We start from the raw sequence: 26,751 nt of genomic DNA, 5'->3' as shown, positions 1-26,751 counted from the left end.
AATTATTTACAGGATCATCTTCTGGCACAGGATTTTAGAAGAAACATGCTTTCTATCTGCACCCCAACGTGTTAACACAGAATTCATGACTGCTCAACAGTACAACTCCTATGGACTCTGATAGAATCATAATCTGGCCTACAGAGGTTCAGATACGCACCTAGATTCTTTCTGATGTGTCTGATTTATATTTATCGTAAATAGTTTTCTTTCTATTATTTCCTTGTTTAAGAGGAGCAAAGGGATCTAAAATCATTCTGTTTAGCCTGTTTTCATATCAATTGTTGCCCAAAAAGCAGTCTTTTAGTTACCCCAAACTCCCAGTATTTCATAGAAAATGTTTAGTTTTAAAATTCATAGATTTCTCTATTTCTCACTTATGTGTAAAAGTCATTCTTTGTTGGGATGGGTGATGCTACTAGGGCACTGAGGGTTTATACAGTTCAATTCACTGTAAGGGACAGCTTATCCCACATCTGCTTTCTGCAGGGTTCTTACACCATCATCAAACATCTGGTGCTGTCACTATGGTAGACAGGAAACTGGGCTAGATGACCATTAGGTCAGATCACTATGGCCATTCCACTGTTTCCAGTTGTGTTTTCTAATCAGCTACTCAGACAATCACACACACCATTGTGTGTGCAGTGCAGATTGGTGTACGAGTGCAGGGTGGTGATCAGTAATTCCTCCCCCCCGCCGAAAAAGTCACGTGTTTCATGTAAATGTCAGTGTTTGGTGATATATTTTCACACATGTGCACTGACATCAAGACCTACCGTAGGTAACTGTTGTACAGCTGGGTTACTGAGAATAATAAAAACCTTGCATTTACATAGCAGGTTTGATCCAAATGGATCCCAAAGCACGCTAAAAATGTCACTGAACTGTAAAACAATAGGAATCTCATTACTAAATACTCAAGTGTACCTTTGGGATGAAACAACTGGAGGTTTAAAAGCACACACCACCGCCATACAACAGTTTAAGACAAAAAGCAAAGAATATTGCATCTGATTGAAATTGGAGAGAACTTAATTAGGCACACCCAAGCTGGAAAGTTTATGGTCAAAAGTCAGAGATTCATCCTTATCTATATTTTTAATTACATTATACTGATATTCTCCCTTCCAACTCAAAACTAAAGTCCAGAGATGGTTAAAAACCAAAATGTTGGAGATGAACTAGCTTATCTCTGTAGACCTGCTTTCCTATGTAGCACAAGTAACAAACAGTCTGTTCACTAATCTCAGTAGTAACTACTGTACAACTAAATCCGCCACACGATTTGGATCTAAGATCATTGAGAAAATGGGGAAGGCTGCCATTTTGTGTAGTTATGCAAACTGAAAATTAAGGCGGTCCTGTTACACAGAGGAGGAGGGCAAGAGAAGGAATAAACCACTGAATGGCTGAATAAAAGTAATTGTGAGTTATTTTTGTTTAGCAAATCCTACAGCGCTGAAAAAGTAGGGAGAGATACCTACTACTATCAAGCTGCAGAAAAGCAACAATAATGAAGGTGGCTTCTTCTGACTTCACCATTATGCCTGATTAAATACTGTGGGTCAATGTTCCAGCACAAAAGCAGCCATCTGTTGTGTCTATTACAATATAAAGACTGAAAAGATTTTTTTTTTTTGATAAATCACATACTCTATGAAATCACAAAACATGAATAATTGTATTAATCTGACTCAAAGCTATGACTAGAAAATGAGCTCTACATCTAAAAACAAGAATCATGCACGTGTTTGATGTATTTTGAGCAAGGCATTAAAATCCATTCGTTATTTACAGATCAAAGAAGCTTCAGCGGAGTATCCTGAAACAATCAGGGTAAGAAATGCCAAAATCTGATTTCATCCGTGTCCACATGTTGCTTTGAACTTGTAATTCACAGAATTGGTCAGTATATTGAACTAATTATCATGCTTAACGCTTGCCAGTTTTGATGGCTGCACTCCTATATTGTAGAGGAAGAGAATGGGATAAAGGGAAATGGCGAATATATGGGAAAAAAAGGTGTAGCCTTCTGTAATGTCATCTGGGAAAAAAATTAAGAAAGTTGTTTCTTTGTCTAAATATTTACTCAGACAGAGTGACAAAATAAACTCCTACTTTTACACACAGTGTAATGCAAAATAAAGCAAAATACTTTATTTCTCCCCTCTCTCCTGAGAAAATTTCCCCTTTCCCAATTGTTTATGTGGGAAATGACTCAGAGCCCAATGAAATCTGACTCAGAGGTATATAATATTTTAAAATAAAATAGCAATTTCATAGCAAAAGGGACTGAAACTGTTTAAACTAAAATGTTAAGCAAAAGAAAATAAGTTTGAGAAAAATACTGCTCAGGCAGACAGGAAAAATTAAGCAAAAAGTGCACATTTTAACGCAATTCTGATATTTGCAAAGACTTTTAAAAGTAACTTTTCATGCTAATTAGTCATAGTACTTGGATATGTAGACAAGCATTGGTTTGCCACAAATAAATGTCTTCTGCCATCATATTGCTCAGGGTGTAATTAAAAAGCAATCTATGGGAAATAGGTTATTACCAGTATTTAGCAGCTAATTTGTTAGTTAATGCCTTAACAAAGCCTTCCTTTGACTGCAGTGCAAAAGAAACTTCAAGGGGCTTATCTGCTATTAAGACTTGTACTCAATTATTCAGAATGGTGATAGGCTCCTTTTAAAAGGCATGCAATTATAGCTGCATGGCAGAAATACATGAAAAGTCAAGATGGAGATCCTTCTGGGTTTGTGGTCAATTCTTTCCGTTTCCACAAAAAGGGCAAAAATTTGGCTTCTGATTTCACAAAGGAAAGGTTTCCTGCTTTAAATGGATATTCACCAGCATACAAACAGGCTCTAAATGAATTTGTCTAGATGCAAAAACATCAAAATACATCTTTTTACTCACAAAGATCAATGCTTTCTTTCTCTATATATTTCCAGGAGGCATTCCCCCACCCCCAGCTCCAGATGTATTCTGGGATTGTTGGGGTTTTTTTGTCCCTTCCGCTGAAGCCTTAGAGATGGCCACAGTTGCAGATTTGGACATTGGATGGGCTGGGCTGGTGCTCTGAGGTGGAATTGAGAATTCTCTTTTATGTGTTTGGCTGGTGGTTCTTGCTCACATGCTCAAGGTCTAACTAACTGATTGCCATATGTGGGGTTGGGAAGGAATTTTCCCTTGGTCAGACTGGCAGGGCCCTGCGGGCTTTTCACCTTCCTCTGCAGTACGGGGCATGGGTCGCTTGCTAAGATCATCTGGGCATATCTTACTAAATCAATTCCCTGCCATTGCAGAGGCCTCAGGCATTGGTGGCACTTCATTCAGTCCTGATCTCTGGCTCTGGCTCATGGTAGTTTAGTCTCCTGAGGGCTGTCATATTTTGGTCTAATTATGGCTGTCGGGCTTGGGGGAGGGAGGGTGTTTTTTAGGGGCCTGTGACATACAGGAGGTCAGACTAGATGATTTGGTGTCCCTTCTGGTCTTAAAATCTATGACTCCATATACTTCATTCTTATTTGTTGAAGAGAGGTCAAGCAACTGTTGGAATTCATGCCGAGCGTTTTTCAAATTGACATTATTAACTTCCATTTTCTTCCTCTCTCTTTGCACTGCAGGAAAACAATAGCCCTAAAGGCATCTTTTATCCCCACCATTCAGTCAAATGTTTCTTGACCACAAAATGAAATGGATTTCTTTGACCTTCTATAAAAATCATACAAATGCTGTGTTACAAGTCACATTACTAAATACAAAAGTTTCAGTGACCTATTGATGTGTGCATTCCTTTGATAAAGCGCTATCACTGAACTTCATCCGCAGTAAGGCATTATCATTCATGCATACACTAATTCTGGCTTTGATTCAGCAAGGAGCTTTAACATATAACTCATTTCAATAATATGCATAGTCACACGTCAACTTCAAGAAATGTAACTAATTTCCAAATATTTAAAAAACAGCAAAAATCTCCACACACCACATGATTTTTAGACCAGCGTTATTTGTAGGACTGCCTTAACATACGTTATTAGCATAGTTTGGTAACACAAGATTTGCTTATAGTGGGAACGATGAAGAAAATGTACCTAATAAAGAATATACATCTGATTAAATTATGTTACGTGACTGCAAGTTTCGGAAAAACTGATCCCCAGTTGACACAATCTCCCATGAAGCCTTCAACTGCAGGGAAAAGCAGAGTAGGACATTAATCATATTTATTGAGACTGTCTACCACAGATTTCATGCAGTCAGGGGAAGTGTGCTACTCTACTGCAGTGACAGGGAGCCATGCTAAAACAAACTGACCTAATCGTATGGGTCATTTCCAGAAATAGAAGATATATTAGCAGTACAGCCGCAGAGGCCAAAAGACAAACTGCTCTAGCAGGGGGAAAAAAATAGAAATGTGTGAGATAGGCGACCACCGGCATAAATAAACTAAGCCAAATCCTGCACGACTGGCATTGTGTGCATTATAACCAATGGGGCAGGATTCAATTTAAAGTCCTAAAGGTCCTACACCACATGCCACCCCAAATCTTTATTTTTGCTCCTGAATTTAAGGAAATTGCAGCACAGGCGAAAGCCAGATTGGGGGCAATAAAATACCTTGCAATCTCCCCTGTGAAGTGCTGACCACGCACTTCAGTTTTGATCTGTGTGCTACTATTACTGACCTATCCCTGGTATTTGAAGCCAATGAGATCACATTAAATCAATGCAGAATTTGCCCCCCTAGTTTTCTCTTCTGCAAATGTGTGTTAACATCCCGGTTTAAGCTTCAAAGAAAAACAAAACAAAAAATGAGAGTTGAGTGGCCCCAGCTTAATCCTTAATGGAAATCTGTCCACATCAGAGTCAGCACGCCGTCTGCACCACTGGTGGCCTTTAACTGGGAAAGGCCCACGGCTGGAATAGCAAGGATAGGACAGATAGAGCAAGAGACAAGACACGTTGCCAGATCTGCAGAGTGCAGCCAAAGAACTCAAGCAAACTATACCTAACCCTAGCCAGCTCTATTAGCTCCTTACACCAAAAATCAGGAATGCAATTTACACACATTAAACTAAGGCAAAAAGAGTTCAGGAGACGTCACTTTATTGCTTCAATAAAAGTAGCAGAAAAATAGAAGTCCAGTGAGAAAGAGCCCCAGTGAAATAATACTAATTCTGTCTGCAGCTCAAAAACCATGCCTGAACGGCCTACAGTTATTGTATGAGCCTGTAACAGAATCATATATACGACATTTATAGTGCATGGGTTTTTTCTGGTGAAATTTTAGCGGAGGTGGCATCAAAATCTGGGAGCTGCTTCTGTCCCCCACCCTCCACATACACACACAGACTGCCTGCTTAATTCAGCCCTTACATGCCACTCCAAAAGTGTTTGAAGATAGCATGATGCTACCTTTGTCTCCCCTACTCCTAGGTACACCTATCTCCCTGGAGGAATTGCCTACCATCAGTCTTCTGGCTTCACGTAAGCTAGTTCAGTGTTAACTATGGAGACACTATCATCAAACTGTTCTTCAAAACTCATGGCTCCTCTTTCTTATATAGATACGTTTCCTATTGAGAATTTGTATTTAAAAATCATGCGCTTGGAGGGAGGGAGGGAGTCTATGACAGAAGTTCCCCAGCACTCAAAGATATTTGAGAATGGATCTGGAGCTGCGGTCCTTGGGTGGATTTAACTCCGATTCAACTAAGTGGCCGATTAACTGCAGGCTTGGGCTCTCATTCATACAAATAAAGAGAGTGAATGCACCTACAGGCAGGTTCAGTAATTTAACACTGCTATATTTCCAACAGGATTCCCGAATTCTGGTGCACGCCAGGTATCAACTGGTTCTAATCAAAATCATTAAACTTATGGTATGTCTGTGAAACTAAGTGAGTTCACCAAATTCAGACAAAAACAGATGCTTAATAGGTTAGTTTAATTAGCTTGAATGCATTAGCCCATAGGTTCTCACAACCTGGGGACTGTGACCAGGTATAGTGGCCCATGACCATCCCACCACGATTCCTTTCTTTATGGTTAGACGGAATGGGGTGAATCATAGAATCGGAAGGGACCTCAGGAGGTCATCTAGTCCAACCCCCTGCTCAAAGCAGGACTAACCTCAGTTAAATAATCCCAGTGAGGGTTTTGTCAAGCCACAGCTTAAAAACCTCTAAAGATGGAGATTCCACCACCTCCCTAGGTAACCCATGAATGGAATGGAATGGAATGGAACTTCCTGTTATATCACGTGGTCTCAGTATAGAAGAGATAGAGAACCACTAGATTAGTCCACACTTGGAGTGCCCTAGATCTGGGGAATTTATTCTATCAATTCATATCACATGAAAAATTAGAGGTTCGAAGATGTGAACTCACATGTTATTCCTGAGCCGAATCCCACTCCCTTTACTCACACAAGTAAATTCAATGGGACCACTCCCTTACGTAAAATAAAATGAACAGGATTTTGCTCCTCATGTTTCCTTTTTTGGTTCGGTTCCGGGGCATAACTAACGCCAAGTCAATTTCAAGATGCAGGGATTAGATCCCCTGCAATAAAGTTTTACTTTATGTTGACATGGCAGAAATCATAGGTGTTGTGTGCCCTCTAGTGTATGAAAGCTGTACTGGTTGAGCCTACATCCATTCAACAGCAAGGTAACAATGAACTAAAAGAAAAAGGTCTCATTCTTCCTTCTCACTCCTGACATTAATGTCCAGACTTATCATTGCTTTTCCCTTTAACTATCTAGAAATATTTTTTGCTCTTTAACAGAACTACAGAAACCTCCCAATAGCAGTCCAGATGCTGAAATCAGATAATTGCTGCTAGTGTTAGTTGGGATTGTGTATTATTTCAGGACAAAATAAAGTGTGTGAGACTTCCTCTTTGGAATTATTTTCAGTCCCTCTCCAGGGAGAATTTCCTGTTTGAGTGACACAGGCTTAATTTATTTGTGCAGGATTTTTTACCCCCGGTGGATCTCAAAGTGCTTTGTTTAAAAGGATATATGTTGTAAATACAGGTATTTAAATATATATATGCTTCAAATAATATATAGTCACACACACACATATTAAACCAGTGGACTGAGGTCATCTCCAGGATGGAGCTTGGTGAATCTTTAGCAGTCACAGCAATATTATATAACTAATTGGGACAGGAAGCGACGACTCCTGTATCCAGCTGAAAACTGCAGAGAGAATTTAGACAGACAAAATACCATCGCAGAAGTTAATACCACTAGTAAGGTAAAAATGTCATGAGACGTCCTGCTCACCCCCTTTAAAAAAAAAAAATCACAAGTGTTAGAGTTTTGCTTTATGTCTCCACAAAAGACGACGACAGGCCAGGTTTACAAAGCTATTTAGGTGCCTAGTAAGATTTTCAAAAGCAGCTAAACAGGTTAGGTGCCTAACTCCCACTGACTTCAACTCCTGTAGCACCATGACTCTAGACTGTGAAGATAAACTGTCACCCCCATTCCCATAACACTTTGGAAGACTCCAATGCAATTACTGACTGAGCCTGATCCTGCTCAGCATACAAATTCTGACAAGACTGCAGCCCAATAGGACAGGCCATTAGTCTTCAAAAGTCCTTCTACTTTCTACCCATGCACAACCCTTAAAGTTTTCCCCACACCCTTAAAGAAGGGAAATCCATCTCTTTATGTTAGATTTTATAACATCCCAGAAATTTGTTGAAGCAAAGGACTGTGTCTCGGACTTGTCTTTTTGCACTCTCTCCTTCAAGACAGATTAGCTAGCACATAATGACCCTTCTCACATGCAATTTTATTCAGCAGGGGGGAGGAGACTCACTTTAAATTTCCCCACCTGATAGAAGACGATTGAGAGTGTATTCTTTGAACGGTTGCCATACCTGTGGTATCAAGACCAACCAAGGTCAAGAAAACAGCTCTAAGGTTACTGAAAGTCACAGCATGAGCAAATTAGAGCACAGTGTAGCAGGTGCCTCTTGCTCCTTTTCTGGAATCTAGCACATGGCTAGACTCCTTTCTGTGTTCATGATTACTGCAGAAAATGCTGCCTGAAAAATGTCTTAAGCTCCCTTTTTAAAAGTACAGAAAGGGTCTCTGTGCCCATCTGAAGCGTGAAATAGAATAGGCTTCCTGCCAGATCCCACCCACACGCACATTCACTTGGAAAGGATTTGCGTTATTAAACCTTGTGTGCCCTAAATATGGCACACAGTTTTGAAATGCAGAGTCCAGAGGCAACGCTTTAAATTTTAAATACAGTATAATTTTGCATGCACAGAGCACCTTGCAACCATGGACATTACAGGCTCACAGGTGTGAGGGAGAGCTGGTAAGTGTCATGTCCAATGTTAAACAGCAAATTGGTGGCAGAATCAGGACTTCAGGATTCCATTTCTCCTGTTCTACCAATGGACCATGTTGTAACTGTTACATATGTGCGCCCAGCCCCTAACTATAAAAGAAGGCACATTCACTTAAATAGGTGAGAGGACCTGGCACAGTTAAGGTGATGAGTCATTTATTTGTATGTGTGAGTTACAGGACATTTTCACCTTTCTGCCTTGAGCCATCCAAACCACAGTCTGTTGACTCTCCAGGCATGTCGCACAGCCTACTTATTCACATTGATGAAGTACAAAAAGCAGGGTTATTTTGTGGACTTTGGAAGTTGTTTCAATGCCTTTTTAGACATCTGTGTTTGTTTCTGTTATTCTAGTGTGTCTAAAGAGAGTGTAATGATAAGTATATTGTGTATGTTGCAATAACTTGTTGCAATAACATTGCAATAAATTGTCAATCACTCCATTTACCCGTATTCCAGCTTGTGGTCTAGAAAGTGAGTTTCCAAAATATATTAGAGCACAAAGCCACTTGACATCAAACTATGAGACCAGCCTCCCTATTTCACCCTTGAGAATTGCCTCAAGTACTAAGGACTTTTTAAAATGAAAATCTCCTGCTTACGTAGGGTAATAGAAACACCCCAAGTGTTCTACCCAAGAGCGAACGCACTCCAGAGATGTACTTTTCAAAAGAGCATGGTGTTAAACTGAAAGGGAGGAAGTGAGTGAGTACAGTGGGGCAGTGTGTACACTTTCCTACATTGGAGACTTATTTTTCAGTCTAATCCTAGTGGATATTTCATTAAGCACAACACAAAACTTGTACACATTTCCCACAAATGGTTGGCTGGCTGTTTAACCTATCTTCCAGTTCCCAAACCGGTCTCAATTAGTGCAATCTGTACTAGTTGGAAATACTTTTCAGTTTAAAAAACTCTGGTTGCCTGACAAGACTCTAAAGCCTCAGTCATACATAGTGAACCATCTACACAAATGCTGAGCTTTCTTTGTAGTCTGAATAAAGCAAATTCCTGCTTAAATTCAACATATTCAAAGCTTCATGGAGGGGTGTTGGTTTTCCAGAACACAAAGGGAAGACAGTTACTGGGTGCATTTTGTTAGAGAACATTATGTTTAGTTTTTCAAACAAGTGTTGTGGTAAAAAACTGAATATTTGCCTGCTTCTGCTCAGGGGGTGTGTGTGTATTAAATACACAAAAAGCTATACAAATATGAAAGACCAAGATCAACATGTTAATTGCACAAGTCAGAAAGACTCCCTCAGCAACCTTCTTCTGCCCTGTTGCAATGTGGTGATAAACCTAAAAAAGAAGTAACTAGGAGCCAAAGAGACCAGGATATTTATATCAAGATGTCTTAACAAAATGAATGCATACACAGCTACATCTACTATATAGCACCCTAGGATTCACTTGTAAACAGTCTGACTGTTTTTTAACTACAATCACTAACCCTCAGCAATTCTACCCCTCATCCTAGACACTCCCATATTTTCTAAATACCACCCTTGGGTTTCACCCTTTTATACAAGCCTTTCCCAGAATGCTCTGGTAGTTGGCACTTTAAATTTGGGAGCGAGTAACAGGTGCAGCTCCTAGGGGCCATTTTGCTTCTAACTACTGCAGGTTGTATTTCAGGCTCTGCCAGGTAATAAGATATTTTGTGGCTTTTTTGTTGTTGCTTTTTTTTCTTAGCTTTCTCCTCTCAAGAGGTGGCAAATCTTCACAGCCCCTTTGTGTGTATGTATTGCTGCATATTGCAAAATGTTTCTTATAGTCAACAGCTCCAGCAAAAGTGCTGCTCTGTGTTTCATGGTGCTGCTGCCATTTAGGATGCCACCTAGATTTCCTTATAACTGGTTCTCTCTCTCAGAAGGGATACAGCTGAAATGTCCTCTCCCTGTCCAGTAACAAGCTGGCTACTGCCTTTACTCATTTGCACTCTTGACTACTTTAATTGCCTTCTGAGGTGACACTCTGATCCATCTTCCTGAAGATAAAGACCTTCCTAAAGGTTTGAATCCACTCATCCTGCACATGAGTGGATTCAAACCCCCGAAGTTTTTACTTTGACACCAAGGCCCTGAACCTGCAATTAGCTCTGCCCAGGCACGGCTGCTTTGACTTCAATAGCTCACATCCACCTGCTGCAGATCATTGCAGGATAGAAGCCAAGTTTTCTCAGACAAGATTAAATACAAAGTGCACATTTATTCATGAGACTATAAGAATGGCCATACGGGGTCAGATCAATAATCCATCTAACCCAGTATCCTGTCTTCTGACAGTGGCCAATGCTAGGTGCTTCAGAGGGAATGAATAGAACAGGTAATCATTAAGTGATCCATCCCTTTGGCCATTCCCAGCCTCTGGCAAACAGCAATCCCTGCCTATCCTGGCTAGCAGCCATTGATGGACCTATCCTCCATGAATTTATCTAGTTCATTTTTGAACCCAGTTATAGTCTTGGCCTTCACAACATCCTCTAGCAAGGAGTTCCACAAGTTAACTGTGCATCATCTGAAGAAATGCTTCCTGTTCATTTTAAACCTGCTGCCTATTTATTTCATTTGGTCATCCCTAGTTCTTGTGTTATGAGAAGGAGTAAATAACACTTCCTTATTTACTTTCTCCACCATGAGTCATGTCCACCAGTCATGATTATATAGACTGCTACCATGTCCCCCCTTAGTCATCTCTTTTCCAAGATGAAAAGTCCCAGTCTTATTAATCTGTCCTCATATGGAAACTTTTCCATACCCCTCATCATTTTGGTTGTCCTTTTCTGTACCTTTTCCAATTCCAATAAATCTTTTTTGAGATGGGGTGACCAGATCTGCACGCAGTGTTCAAGTTGTGGGCATATCCTGGGTTTATAAAGAGGCAATACAATATTTTCTGTCTTATTATCTATCCCTTTCCTAATGATTCCCAACATTCTGCTAACTTTTTTGATTGCCGCTGCACATTGAGCGGATGTTTTCAGAGAACTATCCAAAATGACTCCAAAATCTTTTTCTTGAGTGGTAACAGCTAATTTCCACCCCATCATCTTTTATGTATAGTTGGAATTATCTTTTCCAATGTGAATTACTTTGCATTTATCAACATTAAATTTCATCTGCCATTTTGTTGCCCAGCCATCCAATATTGTGACATTCCTTTGTAAGTCTTCACAGCCTGCTTTGGACTTAACTATCTTGAGTAGTTTTGTGTCATCTGCAAATTTTGCCAACTCACTGTTTACCCCTTTTTCCAGATCATTTATGAATATATTGAACAATACTGGTCCAAGTACAGATCCCTGGGGGACACCACTATTTACCTCTCTCCATTCTGAAAACTAACCATTTATTCCTACCCTTAGTTTCCTATCTTTTAACCAATTACTGATCCAGGAGAGGACCTTCCCTCTTATCCCATGATCGCTTACTTTGCTTAAGAGCCTTTGGTGAGGGACCTTGTCAAAGGCTTTCTGAAAATCTAAGTACATTGTATCCACTGGATCACCTTTGTATACATGCTTGCTGACCCGCTCAACAAATTCTAGTAGATTGGTGAGGCATGATTTTCCTTTACAAAAACCATGTTGACTCTTCCCCAACAAATCTTGTTCATCTGTGTGTCTGATAATTCTGTTCTTTACTATAGTTTCAACCAATTTGCCTGGTGCTGAAGTTAGGCTTACCATCCTGTAATTACCGAGATTGCCTCTGGAGTCTTTTTTAAAAAATTTGGCGTCACATTAGTCATCCTCCAGTCATCTGGTACAGAAGCTGATTTAAATGATAGGTTACATACCACAGTTAATAATTCTGCAATTTTGCATCTGAGTTCCTTCAGAACTCTTGAATGAATAACATCTCATCCTGACTGTTTAATTTATCAATTTGTTCCAAAACCTCCTCTAATGACACCTCAGTCTGGGACAGTTTCTCAGATTTGTCACCTAAGAAGAATGGCTCAAGTTTGGGAATCTCCCTCACCCCCTGCCATGAAGTTGATGCAAAGAATTCATTTAGTGTCTCCGCAATAACCTTATTATTCAAGATCATCCAAATGCCAGGTTTGACATTCTTAAACCTTCTTTCAGATTATCTGTGACAGAAAAAAAAAACCCAAAGAGCTGAAAACCACCTTTCAATTTTCTTCTTCAGTTCATTCCTAGGCTGGGACAAGCATAAAAAATTTCAGTCGAGCTGTAATATGTTTAGAAGTGACTTTTTTTTTTTTAAATTAGCACTTTCCATTTTCAAAGCACTATAGCAGTAATTTATAACAAAAGTGACATTTCAACCTTAATTCTGGCATTGCTACTGTGAAGCTACGATATACACACAAAGCCACATAGAGTGAAGTCACTTGTTACACAGTGAGCTATGGTAAATAGTGAGATATGACAAGGCGCTTCATTTTCATTTGTGTCCTAGTCTCATTGATAACAATGTCCATTTAAGACATCTGTTAGAAGCCTGTAACATTAATGTAAATGGAAAAATTCCAAGGAGAATTCAGGGTTTCCTCTCTCTTTCCCATGAACTTAACATTATGGAATTTTAACAATGTTCTACTTGGTCATAGTTAATAAATGAATTATGCAGGAATTAAAACACTGGCTTGTGTCGAGTCTCAGCAGAAGTGCATGAAGAAATTTTGGAGACCTTATAATGGATCTTTTCTCTTGCCTTGCTGTAAGATTGTTGGTGATTATTTTATGAACAAATTTGTCGGCGTTGGGGAAAGTGTATCATTCCTACCCCCTCACTAGTGCATGCAATCTGCTTTCTACAAAATGGTGTACTGCCACCCTATGAAAGTTTCTCTCACTTAGAAATGACATCATGAGAATTCCACATCTTCTCACAGCCTTCTGTGTTCTTCCACTTACCAAGACAGGAAAGTCTCACTGAGCCATCACACAGCCCAGCCCTCCTTGTGCTCTAGCCCAGCAGCTCCCTTCTTGGGGCAGGAGCGTGCATCTTTCAGGCTGGTGTTAGCCATGTGAATGTATGTATGGAGGAGCAGACACTCAATTGCAGTGCACCTAATCCTCCCTTAGGTTCTGGAGTCAGCTCAAAGGCAGACAGAAGCAAAATGGAGGAAGATGTAGGTACCAATAGGAAATGGGGTTTGTGCAGGAAGAGACACTTAAAAAGGGGAATAAGAAACTTGTGGAAACTAAAGGGGAAGGGAGAGTTTTAAGTAATGGCTCAGTTCTTCACTCTGTTCCTCCATTGAAGCTAATTAGTTTGTTAAGCCCTATAACAAAAATCCAACACTGAAGCCCATATATTGAAACCACCTTTCTTCTGTAACTAAAATGGTTTCGTGGAAGTAAAAGCTGAAGCATGCAAAGAGATTCCATAAACATCAGATTCAGTTAGAATGAAGTGTCACCATCTGCATAAAATACAGGGAGCACAAGGAAATATCCAATAAAGAATTAACACAGGCTTTTCTAGAAGGATAAAGGCCTTCTGCTAAAGGAAAGAAGAAATGCATTCTAACAGGAGGTGGGGGGGGCGGTGACACCCAGAACAAGTTTTAGCTTTACAATAGTTCCAGCTAGGAGTCCAATATCCTGCTTTTACTCAAACAATCAACTGGACACTTCACTGCACAGAGCGATATTTAGTGTCAGAAAATGTGATAGTACTAACCCTGTGTTAAATGGATGGGTTTTTTTAAACAAACAGATCACCTATGATTTGTTTCATTTTGAAGAGAAACCACATTTCATTTGGCAATAATTTTTCTCATTTTATTGGACAGATACACCAAAAAAAGCAATATTTCAACTGAAATCAGTTCTGAAGGATCATTTATGAATATACATAATAGAAAAGACTCCAATTAAATTTCCAACAAAGTCCTACTATTTTGGGTAAACAAAGTTATCTCAGCAGGGTCACACACTGTGCTAGGAGAATGACCTGGAATTTAATTACCGTCCTGACATATGTCAAAACAAATTTTAAAGAGAATAGCATCCAGTTGTAACCATATGTTTTACCTATCTGTTAGTATGCAAAATCTGTATTCTATGGCATCTAAATGTATTCATTTATTCAGAACCCCTCAGAGAAATCAAAAAGGCTTGTTGCCCTTTTTTGCCTGCCTCCAAATGAAATCTGAGGGAATAACATGTGTTTAGTGAGCCAGAAAATAAGTACAGGATGAAGCTACGGTGGGGGGTTATGTTTCAGAAAAGCAAGTGTCATCTTCACACACACAATTAATTTTTGAAACGTGCAGTGGCTAAAATAATATTTGTTGGTATTTAAAGCAACACCACATTTGGGATTTTTTATTTTGTGTAGTAAGATTTACATAATACATATATCTTTATCCCTGAATATAGTTTGGGGCATGAAGGAAAGTTCTTTAAAGCAATGAGTTCTGCTGAAAGCAGGCTTTCAAATGCTAATTAGTTAGCATTATTATCAACGGTGATATAGGTAATAAATACATCTTTTCTAATGGTAAAAATCTACTCTGAGTTTTTAAAAAGGATTAAGATCCAATCCTGATTACTTAGTTAAGTGACACTTAAGAACAAAATATATATGCTACTCCTAACTAAACTAGTAGCTGAAGCATAATTCTGAAATACATTTGAACTATTTTCAAAGGAAACCAGTCATGTTTCCTTCTCTAAAGTGTTCACAATGCAATTTCTAGTTTTGCAAACAACAAGCCTCATGCAGCATAGGACTCTGCAGCAAAGTTTTGAGTGGAGTTTTCCAGCATAGCTTAAAGGGAGGCAAAAAAATAAAACTCATGCATTAGTTTATTTGATGCAGCACAAGAAGTTTAAATCCATAGCACCACGTTACAATCTAAGCAAAAGTTTTTTGTTTAGATGTACTACTCAATTCTTTTTAGAGTGCAAGTAAGTTCTCAGATAAGAATCACAATATAACTGTTAGGAATCCTCCCAAAACTATTTTGTAGAGGGATTCCATATTCATCTTGCACTCTCCAAATGAGAGCTATAGATAAGTCACAGACAGAGCATAGTCAAAGACCAAAAAAAAAAAAAATTGCAACATAAATGTCTTGATCCTACAATCAGATTCCTGGGGGCAGAACTCTGCTCCCACAGAGTTCCATTGACTTCAGCAGGGTTTCACACAGAATCCAATTACAGGATAAGGGTCAAAACCACAACTAATGCCCAAAGAGAGAGTGACACTACTGAAATTGCATGCTGGGCCTGATCTCTTTCACAATTAATTCAGTGGGAACAGATCGCAAAATACCCACAAAATACAAAATAATTTTTTATTCCTTTTTAAAAGAAGTCTCTCTCTCTCTCTGATAAAGTACAGCAACAACACATTAAAGAAAGTGCAAATCCTGAGATTCACCAATATTTTTAACCTTTAAAAATTACTTTTAGCTTAGTTGGGTAAAGTGTACTTTCAATATTTCTTCTTCACTATAACAGAATTACTTGGATTTAAGGAAAGCTGCATCACATTTATATGGCTTGCTGTGAAAAGCTATATGTATTTCTTACACAGAAACAGGGACAAAGCCAGATAGTGCCACTCTATGTATAAACACTTGGTAGATGCATGTCACAAAACTTGTACCAATACTTTATTTTGTACTTCTTCATAATTGGTCCACTTCCATTAGATTATATCCATGCAGCATCAAAACTAAGAGAATTGAGGCACAGATTAGTTGCCACCTATATATATCATAGATGTTTATCCATGTGGTATCTAAGCTCCCACAGCATACTGATAACTAGTTAACTTGCCTAGAATGAAATACTTGTACTGAAAGTTTGCAGAACAATGTTTTACTCAGTTGTATCACAATTTCTTTTTCCCAAAAATATGCTAACGTGCAACAGATCAATTTCAAAACAGAAAACAAGTGTTTTACCTCTCTTAATACCGTGCTTTTATAACCCCGATAAAGTCCTTGAATACCCTGTAAAGCAACAAATGAAAGCTTCAGCTATAGGGATTTACTTTTGCAGACACTACAGTTTACTGATGATTAATTACATGGCAGGTATTACAGCCTTACTGAGCGCAAAACCTGAACTTCTAATGAATTGACCACATTGATTATAGCACAGGACACTGTCTTCCAAGCTTTACCACACCAGTGAGTTTTATCTTCCTTTCAAAGCATGTTTAACCACTGCTAAGAATAATCAAATACCCATGCACATCAAGTAGAAAACATATTTTATAACTCAAATCAGAAAAGCAGGAAGGCAAAGAATTACTTTATTTCATACTTTTGACTGCCTAATATTTGCCATGTGCAGCTGCAGATCTAGAAACATCCACACTTCCAAATGCATATGTAAGCAGAGTAACATAATTTTCGAGTTAAATGGCCCACATGAAATTTGCATCTAGGATGACAATCTGGCCATATATCTGGTTTCTTAATTGCTCTGGTTCAAAGTCACTGTCAAGAAAGACTTTTAAATGTTTTATTTGTAATCAGATGATGATAGAATTTATGCACTGCATATATATCAGGGTTCAGTTCTCCGTGCAGTGCATCTATGACAGTATTTCCAACATCAGTAGGTCTTTTGGATCAGGGATCGGATGGAAAAAGAACAGAGAAAAAGCAGATGTTACTTTCCCATAACTAGAAGCTGTCTAAGAGCAGCAGCCTTGTAACATCAGCCTAAAAAAGGTACTACCCCAGCTACCAAATCCACACACCCAGGCTCACCAGAAGGATGACAAAGATGAAAAAAATAGAGCTAATTTTTTTAAATGACTACTGGTTTTGGGTGCCTGATTTTAAGCAAAGCTCATCCTCTAAAAATCAGTGCTCTCTCCCCCCTTTAAAGGTGTCTTAGGTTCAGCACCCAAAAGTCATCAGCTATTTTTGAAAATTGAAGTCACTAGCATTTAACACTCATGCAAAATAAAAAGTTACCCAAGGTGCCTATCCCACAAATTAAATCTTGCAAACAAATGCAAAAGGACTTTGCCTAAATATATCTACTCAGCCTTTCCTCAACAGCCCCCTTTAAAAAAAAGGGGGGGGGGAGGTGTCTGGAAATGGATTTTGCATCATGAGGAAAGTTAACAAGTAGAATATTGCAAGGTTGTCCTTGCATTTTGGATATCCTCCATTTTGGATGGGAGATAGTAAAGTTTAGGAATCCAACTGCCCTGTCCACATGATGTCTGAAATAGTTTTAGCAACAGCTGTGGATCTGAGCCTATCAGTGCTGCTAGCCCAGTTTCAGCTATAGAGAGGAGGAAGGAAGGTCCAGAGGCTAGGGCACTAGTGCAGGACTTGGGAGTGTAGGACTCTACTCTGCTAAAAACTGTGAGAGAGTTGGGCAAGTCACTTAGCCTCTGTGCCTCAGTTTCCCTGTCTGTAAAATGGGGATAAAAGCACTCCCCTACTCCCTGCTGTGATGATAAATGTATTAAAATGTGTGAAGTGCTCAGATACTTTGGTGATGGAGGCCAGGTAAGTATCCAAGACTGATAGATAGTATGGAAGATAGAAAAAGATGTGACAGGAAAAGCATGTACCTCTAAAGAGATAGAGATTATAGCCCCCATGCAACACTTAGGGTATGACTAGGTGGCATGGCAATGTGGACAACAGGGGTGTAATTTCTAAAGTGCATTAACCTGCTGTCCATTGGTTGGTGCACATAGACCCTGCTGGTGTGTGCTAAAAGCGCTCTTCAGTACTACGTGAAAGCGTACTAGCCAACTTCTAGTGCAGACCAGCAGGGTCTACATCAGTGTTTCTCAACCTGGGGGTTTAGAGGGGTCGCAAGTGCAGAGCTGGTATTGGGGGTGGCAAGAAAGGCAATTGCCTGGAGCCACAGGGGCGCCATGAAACTAAGTTACATGCCTCAGCCCCGTGGGGGTGGGACTCAGGCTTCAGGGGTACAGTAGTTTGGAAAGGTTAAGAACCACTGGTCTACATGGACCAATTAATGGGTAACACGTTAGTGCGCTTGAGAAACCACTCCCCTGGAAAGCACATTACCCCCACTAGAGCCTTGATCTGCATTTACGGAGCAGAGTCAGAATCACAGTATTGACAGGAAGGCCAGGGAGAGGAGTGCAACCTTTCGCAGAAAGGGTTTTAATATAGTCCTTGGCTGGTATAGAGTCTCCACGGCCCTTATTTCTGGGAAAAGGAGACTCCAAAAATGTCAAGGAAAGCGTTTTATAATTTGGAGTCTCAGCTGCCATTTCAAGACCACCTTTGAAACTTAAAATCAATCTCTTGTTCCCCCATTTATGCGGACTTGTGCCCTTCTATCAACTGAGTTTGCTGGCTCAGAACTTCATAGCTAGGTACCTGGTCAGTGGCAGATACTGGGGAACAATGCTCTGATGATTGCCTCAGACAAGGGAAGGATCTTATTGCCTTAAACGGACGTAAAAGAAACTTGGCTTGTGCTGCTGGGTAATATCCAGTAAAAACTGGAGACACGTCCTGATGGGAATTAAAAGACATTAATGGAAACTTGTTTATATCTGGAAATGTGTGAAGCAGAGTTTAGAGGCTTTGCTCCAACCACGAGGGGACAACCCGCTCCATTCACTCCTGGAGAAGAGGTACAAAGAGCATCAACTCTGAAGGAAAGGATTCATTTCTTGTGATGGGCCTTCAGGCTTGAGATAACTAGAGCCCTGCAAATCTGCAGATATCCACAGACCAAGTTTGCAGATTGGATGCAGACACAAATTTTGTATCCGCGCAGGGCTCTAGAGACCCCCTTCAGGTTAAGGGAGTCGTCCTTTGCCATGGAGGACGAGTGAACATCAGGGATGCATTTGAAGTGGGTTTCCTAGACAATGGACTCTAAAGTAATCTTCCTGGGCTATCGCTTCTGCCTGTCACAAACAAGGGGAAAGTAAAGGACCCAACAGCTGCAGACGTGTGTATTAGCACTGCAGAAAGGATGCACGTTATGTACCATGAACGTTATGTTAATGACATTTTCTTTCTGCAAATCCCCTGAGAAAACTTTAAATGCTTTAATTCATTAACCTTACTATAGCAAGGGCAGCTCTGCTTCTAACGAAGCCATGGAAGCAGCAGACCGATTTGATGGAGTTAGATTACTGCATAAGGCATTATAGAAACTTGAGGATTTAATCCATCTTTCCAGGTCCAGATGCCCCAAATATGAACAGAAGCAACGTAACTAGCTACCATTCTATTCCAATGTAACATGCCAATGACTCTTAGCCAAAGGATAGTTTTGGAAAGTTGCTAGGAACATACAGCACAAGACTTGGAGAATGGTTGGAAGCGGCTATAGTTCACAAGTTTTGATCAGACCTTACCTCTTGATATAAGGTATTGGAAAGAACCTTGAAGGTACTGGATGAAGGAGAAACTTGAGCCCTCTGCTTTACAACTTCAGAAGGAACCCTTATTAGACAAGCAACCTGTAAAAGAAGCAAATGATTAGACTGCAGACCCCTGTGAGTCCACTTCCCTTATAAAGTTAATCGGTTTTCTTTTCCTTCCATATAGTGAAGCCTGCAAAACTGAAAAACTGTTTGCACATTTCTGAGTCAATCTTAAAAACTGTTGGTGAAACGCTTCCATACTCAGTCAGTCAGTGCTGTGTGCTTGCTGAAATCAGAATGTGCAAAGCTACACTAAGGAAAAATGGAAATGTCCTCTTCAAATGTTTGTTTGAAAGTAACTCTCAAAGCAGAAGCGGCTGTGGGTAAGGGTCATTGACAAAACATATAAAGAAAGCGGGAAAGCTTGAAAGTTGTTTAGAAGTCATAGAAAACCTTCCCAATATTAGCACATGTAAACAGGACACCAGGGAAGACTTTTCTTCAGACCAATTTGCTTGTTTTCAAGATAAGCAAGATGGTAACACTGTGATACTCCACCGAGCATTAGATGGAAATAAAAATGTTTTCTGTGTAAAGAGTCTCTTCAAATGCATATAAAAGTCTTATCAGCCAACGTAACAAAGTAGCATGGGGCTCCTGTAAATTGTGTTGGGGGCTAGTGCTAAAATATGAAAAGTACAAAGGTGGCTTGACCCGCCTTGGCCCCCCTCAATCCTTTCTTGAGCCCATTACAGGAAAGGAACAAAAGAGAATTTGACTCCAAAAATGAAGTTAAAATTAAATGTGTTTTAAAATGTTTTCCATTCAAAGGAAAGTGTACATAATAAAAAAGTAACCTGGATGAAATCTCTTCCTCCAGAAATGAACCCAAAGAATCAAAGTTTGCAAATAAATTGAAGAACTAACTTGTATGCATTAATATGCATCATGAAAACATTACATTTAGTAGCTTATTGCCAGGTTGTACAAATCAAATAAAATCAAATTAGCATAACTGATAGCTTGTAGGATTACTTTGCGGGGAGGGAAGGAGGAAATGGTGTAAAGTTTAACATCTATATTCAAAACTGGCTATGAAATAAATTCTCTTGTAACTTGCATGCACAACAGGGTGAGCTAGCGATAGTCAAGAGTCATTTCAAAGAGGTACCACTCCATGTGTGCTTCAATTCCAGGGGTCAAAAATAACAAACGACCCCAATATGTCAAGAAAATAAGAATTGTCAACTTTTTTTGTAGTTCAGCATAAATATTTATAGAACTTCATGCTTCATAACACTCCATGTCCTTACATTAGCTTTTTATTCCTTAAAAGTGTGGAGGCAGGAGGAAAACTTTAAAAAGGCTTTCAGATGAAAAACAATCTACCCAACCAAGGGGGTACAAAGAGCCCAGCGTGGCTTCCTGACTTCTGTGGCATTGCAATTTTGGCATGAGAGGGGTGGCTACAAAGTAATGTATCTATCTATTTTCTCCAGATATTTGCAGTGCCTTCCATTTTGTTTCATATTAACTTTGATGTTTTTCGGATTTGAATTTGAGCTACAAGGGAATATTTCACTGCACAAGAACAAAAACAAGTTATTGCATTGTATTGGTATGAAAGACAGTAAAAGCTAATGTCATGCCAGGGTCTATCGTCAGATTGGTTCCATAGGGCACTCTTTGCTCACAGGTTTTTGTGCAAAGACTGTGGCAGCTAGATAGAACACTGACATTTTTACTGCACATCTGAACTTATCACTTGTTACCTTATTGTTTTTACATGTGTATCTTACTATCAATAACCAATTAAGCGTTCTTCTGATGTGATCCAAGCCCAGGCCTTCAAAGGGAAAAATATGCAAAATTAATGTCACACCTGTCTGTTGGGCCACAGGACGAAAATGTAACAAACTCAACTTCAGAAGAAGAGGAAGGGAATTTTCAATTAGTTTATTGTACACAGGCCTAAAGCACTTCAGTGGCTTACAGGTAACACAGCACGAATTAAGATAATACAATCAATACGCATCCGATCATTTGCTTTCTTAGCCTAGTGTGCATCAGCAATGTTTTTCATCCAAAGATAGTGGCCTTCAATTTAAGTGACTATTGACTTAGAAGAGTCCACTGTAAAATTTTAAGCTACATGACTACATCTGTCCCCCACAAATGCCTCTGTGTTTCAGATCACTCAGGATTAAATCTACAGTTGTAGGCCACAATCTCCTAATGAGCTCCACAAGGACAGACTCCCTCCATTTGCACAAAACTCACTGATGTATTACAGTCTTAAGAAAAGCTAATGAAACCCTACTACTAGAACGGGAGTAAGAGAAAGAAAATGCATCTGTTGGCATTTTGTCTTGCTTATAAGCTGTTACAGAATTTTAACTTCCCACATGGTGACATCCCATTAACTACCCTTATCACAACATATTCCCACAAAGCAGCACCTGGTCTCTGTTTACTTTTGTATTCTCAACTTCACCATGACACAGGAACCATTAAACTAAAGGAGTTAAGAATGCACCCTGCCTTCAGCAAGATCTAGCTCAATGGCACCTGCCTCAATTCTGTATGTAGACACTCTGCAAACATAGTCACAGAAGTTAATGTTGCACAGACTGACACCATGGACTCATGCAGAACAGCGCAATCTAGACCTGCGGATTGTGCACTCAGCACACCAAGAATTTAGAATCCAATTCATCCCTCGGGCAATCCCACTGACTTCAGTGAAGCTAAAACAGGAATGAATTTGGCACTATCTCTGTCGGAAGTTGATACCCCTTCATCACCTCTAGATACATAGAGATAGGCTCCAAATGATAACCTTCATTAAGATACCAGACAATTGTACTGCCTCGTCTCTGTATAAAGGACAAAACTGATCTCTGTTAGGGAGCTCTTGACCTGTTGAAGTTGGTGGAAAAGCAGACAGTGTAGGCTCATGATCCTACAATTTATTGCTTTGACAGAAAATGGCTTTAGCTGTGTACATACATAGTTTATTTCCAAAAACATAATTGTGAACTCTGGTGATATATAGTGCTATGCAATCTCTTATGACTTAAGTCTGAAGTTTGCAAGCACTCCTTCAAACCAGAGTGCCCACACATGCTAATCAGGAAACATGAAATCTGAACAAAGGCTGATGTACTTTAGATATAAGCTCAAATAATAAAAATCGGTCATAATGGCATCATTATGCTTCTAGCTTTATTTTACAGAGCAGGCTGACTAATGTGACAATATTAGCACCTGTTGTCTTATTACCCTTTTAGTGTTATAATTACGGCTGGAAAGAGTGATGAATTTCAAAACATTTGGTCTTAAATCATTACCAGATGAACCTTGTGAAATGTGTAATGAGTCATAAATCTAAGCACACGTCTAATTTCCTAGTTGTGTTTGCTTGTTGGGAGCAATCACCACTAAAAATGTGTGTATTTTATCATTAGCACTTATCCTCATCTTGCTAAGAGGGTATATTTTCAAATTAACTGAAGGAAACATGCAGTTTTTCCATCTCTGCAGAAAAAAAAATGTTTTACCTGCTAGATTTCACGTATGTAGCAAGACTGCCATCTTCTGGTCAGAATTGAATTAGAATATGCTTTAGCTCAATTATTGTTAGTGCCTGAAGTCCCAAATGAGATTGTACAGAGCACACTGGAGGTCTCCAATACAGATCTAGTTAAATCAGTGCAAACTCCTGCATAGACACTTACTTTGGTTTATGTAGCTTATTTCAAGGTAATTGAACCCCTTTCATAGCCAACTGAAGCGAAGCCAAAATAAGTCTGGTTTAAACTGAAATAGGAGTGTCTACACAGTCTTTCGTGCTGATTTAACTACATCAGGATTTAAAAATCACACTTTAAGTTAAACTACTGCAACCTTCTCATGTGGGCAAGCCCTTGCTACAAGATAATACTTAACGGGTGGGATTTTCAAAAGGTCTCGGTGTTGACCTGTTGACAGGAGTTTTATCACTGAATTCAACAGGAGCAAAGTTAAGTCAGTGCTGACCTCTTTTGAAAATTCCACCTTATATTGCACATAGAAGTTTGTAGAGAAGATTTGTTCTTGCCATAGGAGGAGGCAAATAACTAAAAGGTGCTCAGCACACACTGATTAATAACGAAGGAAGAGGACAGGACATCTTAGAGCTTGACGTGAGTTTTTCATGAGGAATACCTGTGATACCATAGACAGGGGACAGTGAAATCATAAAGAAGAGATCATCCAGAGGACCTTAAAGATATGTGCAGATCACCAGTGATATTAGAGAAATCAGCAAAGGACAGAGCTTATAGAGTGTGATAATTGCTAAAGAAAGGACCAATCCAGAAGAGGTGAAAGCATTTCCACCATTATTCTGTGGTTGTGACATTACCCAGGGTATAATCTGGACTGAGGAACAGCTACGTCCCCTCAATTCTCCAGCCTGGGATGCCTTTTACACTGCTTTGCAAAGACAGCTACCATTCCTGATCTGCTCTCACACAGCTTCCAACGTGTAAGTTACTCCCAGTTGTATTGTATGAGTGCTATAGACAGCCACCCTTGAATTACACTGCAGAACAACACCAGCAACTTCCCAGTCCCAGACTTTCCCCAGAAATGTACATCTTGTCGCGCTCAGCTCTCTCCTGGACAACACAAGCTCATCTAAAGTCCATCATTTTATTAATAGAAAATGATATGCACAAATCCTGTTATCCCAAATGGAGTTTCCCAAATCCTTCAATCCAAACACACTGGTTTGGATAAAGCAATAAAGCAAGTTTATTAACTACAGAAGGATAGATTTTAAGTGACTACAAGTAATGAGGCATAAAAGTCAGAATTTATTACAAGAAAATAAAAGTAAAATACAACTAATGCCTAACTTAACGAGCTACGTGAATTCAAAGCAAAGGTCTCTCTCACCACACGTTTCAGCAGTCTTACTGGCTGAATTTCTTTAGGTCAGGATTCCTCCCCCAGTCTAATGCTGCTTCCTTTGTTCTTCAAGTGTTGTCGATGCCATGGATAAAGAGAAAGGGAGAGACCATTTGGTGCGTCTGCCCTCTTTTCTTATAGTTCTTGCTCTTCGAGAATCATCTCTAGCTGAGGTCCAGAAGACAGAAAGTCTGTGTGGATGGGAATCCCTTCTCCCCCTGCTGATTCTTTGAAAGATGTAGATTTTTGCTCACACCTTTTGTGATGCTGTCTGGATTATGGGTGACCTTTTATAATATTATTTAACATCAATATTGCAAAATTACAATAATTAATATGAGATAGGCCTTGTCAGGTACCAATAGATAGGTTATCATTTGCTAAGTATGATGATATTGTTTATGTGTATATGTCATATTTGTATTGAAAGTTATGGATATGTTTGATGTATCTGTATTTCAACTTGTGCTGTGTTTCTGGGAGACACCCCAGACAGGATGGCAGCAGCAATGGCCCATTAAGGGAACTCAAAAGTACAATAAACCCAGGGACTGCATCTTATGAGTCACCAGGACTTGCCGTGCCCAGGTGACCCTGGACTCCATTTTGTCTCTGTGAATTTCCACAAGCCACACGGTGGCAATGGGACATAAAAAGCAGCTGCACCACATCCATGTTGTCTTCACTTTTCATTCCTGCTTCCTACCTCTGGATCAACTAATCTACAGCTGAAGCTGTGAAACAAAGGACTGAGACCCATCCAGGTACAAGAGGGACTGTACAAGCCTGCAAACTCCACAATTCTACTGAAAACCAGATATGTATGGACTTTCAAATCATTTGTATGTATCTGATTCCTTTAATCATATAACACCTCTCACCTTGTTTGTTTCTTTTCTTTTATAATAAACCTTTAGTTTTAGTTACTAAAGGATTGGCTGGCAGCGTGGCATTTTGGGTAAGATCCAAACTCATATTGATCTGGCAATGTGGCTGACCCTTTGGGGTCAGGAGAACATTTTGGTAAAGAGTACAGAGTTTTAAATAACTTATCTCTTTACTGGACCTAGTTGCTGACTGGGAGCCAGAGACTGAAATGCAGTGAAGGGGGCTGTGTATTTTTTTGTTTAGGCTTCTTGCTAACTAGTGTGGGGAATCAGAAGCACTGTTTGTGGCTGGTTGGGGAGTCTAACTTTACCGTTACCCACTAGTGCTGGGAGAATCTGCTCTCTTTTTGCAGCTTCCTCTGACCTTGGCATTTTCAGGTGGTCCACCCTTGGCACGGACCGGGTCACATCCTCTTCCCTGCCAAAGAACGGCCACTTAACCAGGTGATGGTCCTTTTGATTTTGTTGACACCTGGCTGAGGCATGGGCTAGCCTTTTGTCTCTGGGGAACTGGTTTGTGGCTGCTCTCCCAGACTTGGAATATGTCTTAGTAATACCATACAAAGGAATTTTAGAACTTTACATACAATGTTGCCACAGACTTTTTACCAGGACAACGATGATCACCAACTATGAGTTTTCAAATGATACCTCACCAGGCAAACCTTGGTACGAAATTTATCATAATCCTGTAAAAGGGATGAACAGAGGGAGTACAGACAGTCACAGGGATATACTTCCTTCAGTGCCACCAGCTCCTTCATATTCCCACTCACTATTTGGCCATCTCACTCAGCTGAATTTACTGATAGGGGACTAGAGAGACTGTAATGATTGGCAAGTCTCCATTCCCCATCCTAAAGGGATTGATAACATTGCCTTAGAGATAGATGACATTTACCTCCATCATTCTGAGAAGCAAGCAGCAAGATCATTATGAATTGGCATAGAAGGGTACTGCACTGCCCAATAATTAAATTCAGCACTATTCAACACATTATCAAAGCTTGTAAAACCTTCTCACTTGAAGTTTTGCATTTTTATACATCTATAAATAAAACAAACCAGAAATCATTTTGTGACTAGGCTGAAAAACTGCTTCTTACTTTACATGAAATCAGTGGTTCTCAACCGTCGGGTCGCTTGCAGCCCAATCAGCACATCGCTACGGCCCATGTGACATCCT

The 26,751-nt window shown here is 39.7% G+C and overlaps 1 protein-coding gene across 1 annotated transcript in view; it reads right to left on the bottom strand.

The window, feature by feature from the left end:
* Positions 1-26,751, bottom strand: part of SLC25A26 (solute carrier family 25 member 26) — a 119,796-nt gene that overhangs the window by 63,143 nt on the left and 29,902 nt on the right. Inside the window, exons 4-5 of the mRNA XM_067542095.1 lie at positions 19,717-19,821; positions 16,298-16,345 (exon numbers count right to left, since the gene is read on the bottom strand). Of these exons, the coding sequence (XP_067398196.1) occupies positions 16,298-16,345; positions 19,717-19,821 (153 nt within the window). The remainder of the gene's footprint in view (positions 1-16,297; positions 16,346-19,716; positions 19,822-26,751) is intronic.

This window comes from Emydura macquarii, unplaced genomic scaffold (assembly GCF_026122565.2).
Source record: "Emydura macquarii macquarii isolate MOO-44397 ecotype Brisbane River unplaced genomic scaffold, CSIRO-AGI_Emac_v2 contig_71, whole genome shotgun sequence".
In the NCBI taxonomy this organism is placed as follows: Eukaryota; Metazoa; Chordata; order Testudines; family Chelidae; genus Emydura; species Emydura macquarii.
Note: the sequence above shows the minus strand (reverse complement) of the source record. Positions and strands in the feature narration are given on the sequence as shown.